At 37.5% G+C, this 10,850-nt stretch overlaps 1 protein-coding gene across 2 annotated transcripts; it reads left to right on the top strand.

The window, feature by feature from the left end:
* Window positions 1-3,970: 3,970 nt before the first annotated feature.
* On the top strand, window positions 3,971-10,615 carry LOC124857649 (probable G-protein coupled receptor 141). 2 transcript variants are annotated; one of them, XM_047348979.1, is made up of 2 exons: window positions 3,971-5,004; window positions 9,707-10,615. In XM_047348979.1, exon 2 carries the CDS (start codon window positions 9,708-9,710, stop codon window positions 10,611-10,613), a length of 906 nt encoding a protein of 301 aa, XP_047204935.1. In that variant the 5' UTR covers window positions 3,971-5,004; window position 9,707; the 3' UTR covers window positions 10,614-10,615. The 2 variants fall into 2 exon arrangements, with proteins under 2 accessions (XP_047204935.1, XP_047204934.1); XM_047348978.1 differs by lacking the exon at window positions 3,971-5,004 and adding an exon at window positions 7,367-8,594.
* The last annotated feature ends 235 nt before the right edge of the window (window positions 10,616-10,850 follow it).

Here is a 10,850-nt window from a genome sequence, read left to right as displayed (position 1 = left end):
CTTGGCAACCGCTCTGTGTTGGAGATAAGTGCGCATGCGCTCTCGTGTAGCGTATGTAAAATCTCTGGTCATAAGCGGTATTTTCGAACTGTAATGTGTTGCTGTAATTCAGCAAAATAACATGAAACACAACTAGTTACTCTCCCTTTGCTTTTAACTGGGGTATTTAGCAGCGAGCAGACTGACATGAAACGTAGCGGTGCTCGTTTTAAAGGCTGGACGTTTACAACAGCCTCGACCTCCGAGGGGAGAGAAGCAAAGGAAGAGCTTTGAGGCTCCAGCATAGCAGATCAGTTCAGAAACAGTTTGGAATGAGGGGAAAATAGCTGTATTTATGTTTTAGACTGCCTATTGGTAGTGGATCTGATGTTCTTTGTGTGCTCGTGAATTTTTGAAGCCGTAACTGGTTCTGGATGACATCTTCATAGCAGACAGCCATAATTCCCTCTTCCTGGTACTGCGTACCGGCGCAGAATCTTTTAGTGCTGCAGTACCGGACCGTACCGGCTCGCTTTCACCCATGCTTGTAGGGATAAACAAGTACTTGGCTCTAAATATTTGTTGCAAAAACAAACAGCACTTAAGTTATCATCCGGCTGGAAATTCAAAGCTCTACACATATTCAGCGTGGCCCCACATTGTCAAATATCTGTTAGCTGACGGAATTAAAAAAGGAAATTGATCTTCTCTGCTGTTGGAGCCACATTAAGCATTCAGCATGACGAGGTGATTCAACCTTCACAGGCACAAACAAATCGTCTGCATAGTGTATCATTATACTAAGGCCCTTTTAACACAATGTTTGCTGGTGAAAACTGAAAGGTTTTGTTGTGTTTCTACTGTTTGTCTGCACGACAACACACTTTTTCTGAAAACTGCACAACTTGAGAGAGGAAAAATTTAATCTCCCTGTAAGAGGGAAGCCCTGGCACATCCGCAGTATGACTGAAATCAGTAGAACTGAATGTGCCTTGAGAATATTTGATCACTCTACTTTGCAAATGTTTTCAGAATCTAGCGGACTATCAAGACATCTCATGCCTCAGTCTTTTTTTCTGCTTTGATTATGGCCTAAACATTTAGGTTTGCTGTCATTAGACCATAACAAATTTACCACAATGTTTTATGATATTTTTTTAATGGCAAAAAGGTTTTGAAATAGATTAGTTATGTCTCTCAATCGTATCCCTTAGTTCACATATATGAAGAACACGGCAGATTGTTGTCACATACAGAACACAACTAGTATGTATTAGAAATTCCTACAGCTCCATCAATGCTGTTGTCAGCCTCTTGCCAACCTCCCTGACAGGTCTCAGTTTTGTCTTTTAATACATTTTGGAGAAATCTCCATTTTAGTAAATGGCAAGACCTGTTTGATGTGTTCCTTGGGTTACAGGAATCCCTTTTTCTTAATTCATATCTTTGTACAATTAGATACTTTTGGTCTTTTGTAATCTCTCTAAAAACTACAGCTGATAATATGTCAACATAATTATAAAAGGACACCTGAAATGTATTTATTGTTCAGTTTTCCATGGCTGGTGACATGTGTGAATTCAAAACAATGAAGGTCAAAACTAAATCAGGTGCTTAAACAAGGTTTTAAGATCTAAAAACTCGGATGACTTTACATTTTTTGCTTCTAAATTCAGACAAGACGGAAGTTGTCTTTAAAAAAGAAACTGCTTAGTCAATCACTTAACGTGGATGGCATTAAATTGACATCCAGTAATAAAGTAAAAAACCTTGGTGTTATTTTTGACCAGGACATGTCATTTAAATCCCATATTAAACAGGTTTCTAGGATTTCCTTCTTTCATCTACGTAACATTGCCAAAATTAGAAATATCCTATCCAGGAGTGACGCTGAAAAACTAGTCCATGCATTTGTTACTGCAAGGCTGGACTATTGTAAGTCTTTACTATCAGGATGTCCACAAAATGCAGTTAAAAGCCTTCAGCTGATTCAAAATGCTGCAGCAAGAGTTCTGATGAAAATTAAAAAGAGAGATCATATTTCTCCTATTTTAGCTTCCCTTCATTGGCTCCCTGTTAAATCCAGAATAGAATTTAAAATTCTCCTCCTCACATATAAAGCCCTTAATGATCTAGCTCCATCATACATCAGAGTTCTGATTGTTCCATACGTTCCTAACAGAGCACTTCGTTCTCAAACTGTAGGTTTATTGGTGGTTCCTAGAGTCTCTAGAAGTAGAATGGGAGGCAGATCCTTTAGTTATCAGGCTCCTCTCCTGTGGAACCAGCTCCCAGTTTTAGTCCGTGAGGCTAGGCTTAAAACTTTCCTTTTTGATAAAGCTTGTAGTTAAGTTGCTTAGGTCACCAGGGTAAGGGGGGAGTCAGGTTTAGCCTAAACCGGCTCAGTTATGGTTGAGGTGCAAACACACCCTCCATTTCTGCTACCTGTATGACCCCTTCTCTTTTCCAATGGTTATAATCAGTCTAATTTCCCCTCGGGGATCAAGTATCTTTGAATTGAATTGAATTGAATTGAATTGACAGAGGGAGGTATTCCAATCCTTGTGGTTTTTAGTATAACAATGACCATCAGTGGGATCCTTTGTGGGGTTCCTTGTGACGACATTGTTGTAAATAAGCGCTGTTTAATTAAATAATCTGAACTGAAACTATCTCTGTAGTTATGCTGCTATAGGCTTAGGCTGCTGGAGGACATAATGACCACTTTCACCCTCTTCACTACATTCTCACACTACTCTCCAATTTTGCATTATTTGCTGTTATTTCAGCTTTTAACTTTATGTTCTGTCTCTTTTCTCTTCCTAGAAGCTACACCTGGCCTGGCTCTGTGTCTACCTGTGACACCTTTCTGGAGAGGGGAATCGTCCGAGCTTCTGCTGGCAACAACTTAATGCTCACCCTCTACCAATGATCCACATAGCCCTGTCCTTTAGAGTTTAACCCTTTCTCTCTCCTAGACATGGCGATTGACTGTAACTAATTATATGTGCTCTCTTTCAGACTCTATCCTTGAAAACTGGCTCAAAGTTTATCTGTTCTTTCTTTCTAGGTGAACGACTAAAGGAGCTACATCCATTAACATTTACTTTTCCTTCCCATAGAAAGTACTCCTGGATCAGTGCTTCTTTGGCCGCTCACACTGAGCCTGGTTCTGCTGGAGGTTTCTTCCTGTTAAAAGGGAGTTTTTCCTCTCCACTGTCGCTACATGCATGCTCAGTATGAGGGATTGCTGCAACGTCAACGCCAGTGACTGTCCACTGTCTCTACATGCTCATCCAGGAGGAGGGAATGCTGCAAGTCACTGATTGGATGCAATCTGCTGGGTTTCCTTAGACAGAAAAACTTTTTATCCAATTTGAATAAATAACTAACTCTGACTGCACTGTTCAATGGTTATGATTAATTGGAATGTATGTACCTGACTGTTGTGAAGTGCCTCGAGACATGTGTTGTGAATTGGCGCTATATAAATAAACTGAATTTAATTGAAAACTGAAAGAGTGCACATTTTGCAATCAGGTAATTTGAGCTTTTTTATTTGTGATTTTGTTCAATTGTTTACTTTAAAAAATAAGTTTTACACTTAAACTGAAATATGTAGATATAGAATAAATATATATATATATATATATATAATATAGAATTATATATTGAATAACTTTTAAAGTCTCCTTTAAAAAACCTAAAAACAAATGGCTATTTAAAAGGTGTGTGTAGAGTTTTGGGAGCCACTATAGACACCATCAATTTTTATTAAATTGCTGTATGTCATTAGTTTACTTATTGATATCTGAAAAATTGTAAACAGTAAACAGAGCCTTGTAACACTACGTGCTGACCTTTTTTTTTATTGATAGTGTTCCATTCAGTAGAGACACTCCATTAGTCTATAAAGGAAGGGCTGGATATGTTTCATTATAGTATTTTAAAGTAAAGCATTTTTTTAAATGGTCGTTTAACCAGTTTTACACATGGAACAATTCCATTTTTGTATGGAACATACAACAAATGGAAAATCTTAACTTGTTCTGTTTATTAGCTATTTAATGGGTCCCTGGTATATTAGGGTTAATTTCTTACTTTTGACTAGTTTTTGAACATTTTAAATTGTAATAGAATTGTTTATATGCAGTGCCGTAAGAATCAGCTAGTATGAAACGCAGCCGAATAATGTATTTTTATTATAATATTCTGACTGCAATATTTATAGACTGACATATGTGTTAACACTGCAACTAACACATTAACTTTCTAATGGTTACTTTTGCCTAATGGTTACTTTTGTTAGACACCCTATAGGAACAAAATCCTTTCTTTATTTTCTCTCAACTTACAAAAAAGGCAGCATTAAATTTACATTGGAACTGGAAAGTCAAAATTCCTTTAGGCCTGATTTTACATTGAACTACAAATTACTAATTAAAACAGAGAAAAGAAGCTAACAATGCTCTTCAATTACTACGTGCAATGCTTTATATCCCGATGAGGTCTTCCACTTTATTAATAGCTTTGGCAAACGTTCTTTTGAGTGAAAACACGGGACAGTTTGAATCTGTTCATATCTTTAAATGCATCATGTCTTTGAAAGTTTAGTTGGCTTGCTGGAAGCAAATAGAAGAAGTAGTGAACATGACATGTAATGGACAGAGATGAAAGCCGAAACGTTAGTGCCTCTATGGGACACTGTAGTTTCCATACCCAAGCATAGATAACTGGCTTTTGGTTGGCATGGACACATTCTTAGTTTCTTTTCACCTATTGACTATGACTTTGCTGAAAACAAAATTCCTCATGTGACTCTTTGTTGTAGTTGTTTGAATTCCCAACCGGGCACTCAGCTAATATGTGGCCAAGGAATTTCAAGGTCAGTGTTAGTGCTGTATTAACCTGGCTCTTATGGCTCTCATTATAAGGGTACTCTATGCAATGGGTATTTTTTCACAGTAGGTAGTTCGATGCATGACTTGCTACAAGACTCTGCACAAAAGAGGAATACCATTGATGGTAAATATTTGGACAAAAATGACTTTCAAGAATCTTTCCAATAAGCTTTTTATTTGGTACTGTGGACACAGTACCAAATACCTGTGACATGGTATTGTTGGTTTTCCCGTTTGGTTGTAATGTATTTAAAGGACTTGGGCGTAGAATTTGTGTATATAGGTTTCAAAGCGTGCAGGCATCCAGGAAAATAGAGAGTGCAGTTGAGTATTAAGCTACCTAAAATCAGCTTCATAGAAAAGGGCTCTTGGTAGAAGTACAAAGTAGAAGACCTTGTTTTGTCAAACTGGCATGTTTTGACCAAATTATAGGTTCTGAAGGAAGTCCTCAACATCTCTTTTTGTTGATCCAGCTGTGCTTTTCAACCACTGACCTTGTAGCCTCACATACTGGTGATACAACTGAATATCAGATAAAGGGATCCAAACATCGTTTGAGTATCCTCAGCAACTAAACATCTGAAAATTGTATTTAAATCCCACAGACAGACCACGGTTCTGAATAAAAGTTATTCATTAAGTCTTTACATTTGGTAACTACAGTTGGAACTATATATTCTGTTGGGCCTGGGAATGTCTTGGGATCCCCCAGAATAAGCTGGAGGGTGTCGCTGGGGAGAGGAATGTCTGGGTTTCCTGGACCTGTAACTCCAGCGAGAACAGACATTCTTTGTGGGTGTAAAGCTATAAGCTAAATAAGCTGCTGGTTAGTCTTAGATAAGTAAGTGTAAAACTTTGTGAAAGACAAAGAAAAAGGAGTCCCATGCCAGAATTAGCTTTGAATGTATAATTAGTGATTATGCGATATAGTGCCTTGCAAAAGTATTCATATCCCCCTTTTGCCCCTTTCCTTTAAAATAGCTTAAATTCAGTTAGATGGGATAGAGAGTATCTGTAAATAGCAAATAGTCTTGCCACAGATTCTTAGTGTGCTTTAGGCCTGGCGTGGATCATTCCAACACATGAAAATGCTTTGATCTAAATCTTTTCATTGTAGTTTTGACTATATATTTAGGATTATTGTTGTTGGGGTAACCTCGACCCCAGTCACAGTTTGTTTTGATTAACTGGTTTTATTTCAGGATTATCTTTGTCAATTTTCCTAATCAACTTTGAGCAGCTTATCAGTCCCTGCTAAAGGAAAGCTTTCATCCTGTCACTCTTCCATTAAGATTTGTGGAGCGCACAACTGTCAACAGATTCTCTTCTTTCTTTTTAAATTTTGACTAACTTTTGGGCCTTGATGGGTATCCATCCCTCTTGATCTCCAAGGGAATAGCCCACCAGGAGGCAATGTTTCTTCCCAAACTTGGTCCTTCCATGTTTTGGCTGTTGCGGGGCGCTGACACCTGCCCAGCATGCTGGGGGATCGGGAGGGGGGGGGGCTTCATGTAACAATTAAATTAAGTGTGCAGACATTTAGAAACAGACTTTTTCACACATTCTGTCCACAAGCGGTTATTGCACAACAACAGGCTTGCAGCAAATATCATTGCTGTGGAAGGCTCAATAGTTAAGAGGTTGTTTTTTGTCTCTAAATCGTGACTTACTCTGCAGTGAAATGCAAATAAAAAACAGCTAATCCTAAGGAACATTAGAAACAAAGGTAGCAGAATTTCAACAGTGTTAAATTTGTCTACATCTGGCCATACTGACCAGGGGCAACAATTGCTGTGATGTAAAATAAAGAACTTCATCTCTGAGCAAAAGCTGAAGGTGAACTGAAAGTCGACCTTTTAGTAGACTAACGGTTGTCATGCACAAGTGAAACCTCTAAGGAAGGGCTTGAAATTAAGAATCATCACATGTACAATTTAAATCTGACGGAAATGCCACAGGGTTTTGCATAGTAGAAACATTTGCAAGACCAAATATCTATTTTCTACAAAATAATTAGGTGCAAGCAATAATAGGGATAAATGAGTACACACATGTACAGATTAGCTTTGCATATCGATGTGTTGCTTTTTGGCAACCTGACCAAGATCAGTTAAACCCCCAGAGCCCTACAAAGTCACACAGTGCATCTCCTGGCTCTGTGCCTGATGGCTGCCACAACCGTTATGCAAATTCACCACTGTGTTTGAGAGGATCACTAGCATCTGTGAAACAAAAAAGTTTTAGAAGATAAACAAACTAGCCTTGAAAATATTGGCAAAACAGTTTTTTTTAGGGTGGAGATGGAACTTAATCCTCCTTTTCCTTTTTTTCCACTTTCAGTTAGAACTGTTTTTCCCTTTCCACGCTTCCCATATTTTGTTTTTCACAAAAAAGTATGCATTTGTCATGACAGAATTGAGCACATATGGCAGTTTTTAATTTTGTGGTTAGATATTCTATTCTATTCTATTCTATTTTCTTTTTTTTTTTTTTTTGCTGCACTTGTGGTCTTTATTTTTTGTTATTTTTCAAAAGTAGGCAGAAAGTGGGGTGGAGAGATGGGAAACACATGCAGTATAGGTCTCCAGGGTCTGGACTCGAACCATTATGACAACCTCTAATCTGTGACGGTGGATCATCTGTTTTTCTTTATATATATTTAGTTATTTCAAACACATTGCCACATATAACTGGGCCCTTGTATTTAGATATGGGACTAACAAAACACAATTTATAGCATCTTGCTTCCTGTGTATTCTAGACCAGATGTAGAGAGTAAAACTGCATGAATGGATGGATGGATAGATGGATGGACATCCAGATTCTAATTAAATAGTAACAGGATAACTTATGTTGTAAGGTAAGGTAAGGTAATTTTATTTATATAGCGCTTTTCAGCAACGAGACACTCAAAGCGTTGTGGAACATTACAAAACACTTGTAATTTCATCTGGTTAAAATGACTTTTATAAATAAATTTGTAAAACTTGTTAAAAGTTGTGTGATATTTTTAATGTGAGAGTCATGACAGCCTGTTAACAAAACCTTTTCACTGCATGCTACTGGCTGCAGTATTTATAGACTAACACATATGTCAACATCGGTGCTCGCATCGTCACATCCTGACTCACTTCTCTTGTTAATAAGCCCACACTATGGCAATGTAATGCAACAACCTACCACCACAAGGTTAAGAAATTTGTGACTAACATTTTTACACTAAAAAGAATCCATCAGATATACATGTTTATTTAAATTTAGGTCATCAGATGAAACTCACAATGTTATCAAAGGTTTTATACATAGTTTAATAAAGTTGGACAAATTTAAAAAATACTTTTTAACCATTTTTAAAAAAATAATTTTCTCTATGTGCAGCATAATGCATTATGTTAATGTTCTGCATAATGGTCTTCAAACCAAAAAATTTTAAAAAAGCAGTGCATGCAAAGGGGTGGCCAAAAGAAGGAAGCTACCAGTTCTGTGGTTATGCTAACATAAAGTCACCTCCTATTTCAAACAGAGCACAAACAGGCAATATGCAAAAGGATTCCAGACAGGAATATATGCAGCTCATTTCATTGATATAAACTTATGTTTATTGTTACACCCATCAAAATATTATCACTGGTGGGATGTAGGATAGACACAGCTTTTGCAGTTTTGCTTGGACCCTTATGAGCAGCCGGCACCCAGATCTTCTTTTACCACAAGGTAAGCCTATCGATAAAGTTTAACTTCCATGTCTTTGTATGGTCATCATGAGGTAGTGGTTTTGTTGTCTTTATTAATAAACAAGACAAGTTTTCTAAAATATTCTTCAAAATAAAATCCATTGTTTGTTGTTGTTGTAGTTAGTCTTTACTTGTGGTGTGTGGAGCAATTTGTTGCTGCTTTTGGTGTTTTTGATAAACTGATTACACTTTGACAATAAGGTACCAGCTCTAAATTTTAGATAATTTATTCATTCAAACAGGGCCAATAATTGCTATAAATTACTGTAAAGTGGGATTACAATCATCAGACAGTTTCCCTACCACAGAACTGAGCAGACCTTTCAATACCTAAATTTTTTAAATTCCTGTACACTCTTGCACATCAATATCATCTTCATAAAGTTTCAAGTAAATCCAGTAAACATGATAATTGTGATAAACTGTAATAACTGAAGCAAAACTAAGTAGATCAGAGATTTTTTTAAACAACCCAGCTACAAGAGCATCGCCATAAAATAACTTCAGAAGGCAAAACCTTCTTTACTTTTGGAATAATGAGATGCATCTGCATCATGGCTCCATGTAGAGAAGACCAGAAGTGGATCTGCTTGTGAACTACAGAAAGACCAACAAGACAAAACAGTAGGCATCTGTCTGAGAATAAACATAGCCTGGATGGTATAGCACAAACATAGCAGTGTAATTATATCAAATGCAGCTGTGTAAACTGCATCCTGGCGGGAACAAAATAAAATCCATTACACACAGGCAAAGTAATAAAACACTTTATTAAGAGGGATTAAGAAATTAATGTAGCAAACTACCTGAAATGAATTTAAAATACATGTCGCATTTGTAACAAATTAAATTTAAACTGGCTTCTTTACAGTTACCTAATAGGAACTGCAAAACTGATTAACTTCCTGTGTTGTCATGCTTGTAAGCTATGCTTCCAAGATTGTAAAAAGGTTATAAAACATTATCATTAACCCTTGTTTTCTTCCCTTTCATATCTGTAACACTAACCTTCTTATATCTATTCTCACCAACTTTCCTTCTGTCTCTAAAATTGGATATCCTTCCATCATTTCCTTATCTGTCTGTTTTTAGGATGAATACCACTGTGACAACGCAGCAACTGTCAACCTCCATGATGGCCACGAACTCCACATCGAGCCCCAGCAAGCCAACACCCAATTTTCACACTACCCTCCTGGTCATCTATATAGTAGTTTTTCTGTGCGGTATTATCAGCCTGAGCCTGATGATGCACATCATGAAGTCCAGTTCTGCGTCTGCCACCTCCATTGCCGTATTCAACTTAATTTTTGCCCACTTCATATTCCTTCTGACAGTGCCTTTCAGACTTTACTATTATGCAACCAATGAGTGGAAGCTGGGCCCTGAGTGGTGTAAAATGGTGAGCGCCATGATTCACATCCACATGTACATGTCTTTGTTGCTCTACGTCATAATCCTTATCACTCGTTTGTGGCCACACTACTGCAGGACTAGACAGGTGGAATCCTTTGGCCGAATGCACGCGCTCATTGGCAGTGTAGTGATTTGGGTTATCGTACTCATCTTAATCCCTTGCATCACCTTTCCTTTTTATGGCCAAGAAAATTCAGGCAATTCCACACATTGCTTTAAATTTGCAGAAAGCATAGATTCTGCCAAACCGCTGAACTACATCTTGAGCATACTGGTGATAGTGGTGGCTGTTGTCTTGACAGCCCTTCAGGCCAAAGTCCTGTGGGGTTTATACAATAAGGATCGCCAGGGATGTACATCTCAGCAAGACTTTGGGGCTCAACTGAAGAGCCTCTGCTTCGCACTGATCATGCTAGTCTGCTTCGTTCCTTACCATATTTTCCGACTGTATTACATTGAGCGCACCAAGCTTGAAAATATCAATGAGGTCTTACTGAGCCTGACCACTTTCAACTGTTTGGACATGCTCACTTTCTTGGGAAGGAGAACATTCCATATATGCTTCAGAGGAAGGACTGTGTAAACAAAGTCCTGAATGTGTATACTGGAGTCAACATGTATTATTTTTGTTTTTATTTTTGGCTGATCTGAAATGATTTGTGAATTTATTTAATATCAAATGATGATCCTCTGTCCTGCTTCATTATCTGAACAAATGTATGCATGTGATGATAATAATAATAATTATTGTAATGCTGTTTAATAATTGTGATAAATGAAGGCTTTGCTCAAAACTTTATGCAATCATGTTCATTTGTGG

This window comes from Girardinichthys multiradiatus, chromosome 21, assembly GCF_021462225.1.
Source record: "Girardinichthys multiradiatus isolate DD_20200921_A chromosome 21, DD_fGirMul_XY1, whole genome shotgun sequence".
NCBI lineage: Eukaryota > Metazoa > Chordata > Actinopteri > Cyprinodontiformes > Goodeidae > Girardinichthys > Girardinichthys multiradiatus.
The sequence above is the reverse complement of the archived record's forward strand: the minus strand, read 5'-3'. Positions and strand labels throughout refer to the sequence as shown.

What these genes read in the sequence shown, in the direction of transcription:
- LOC124857649 (XM_047348979.1), top strand. Translation starts at nt 9,708, where the DNA reads ATGAATACCACTGTGACAACGCAGCAACTGTCAACCTCCATGATGGCC.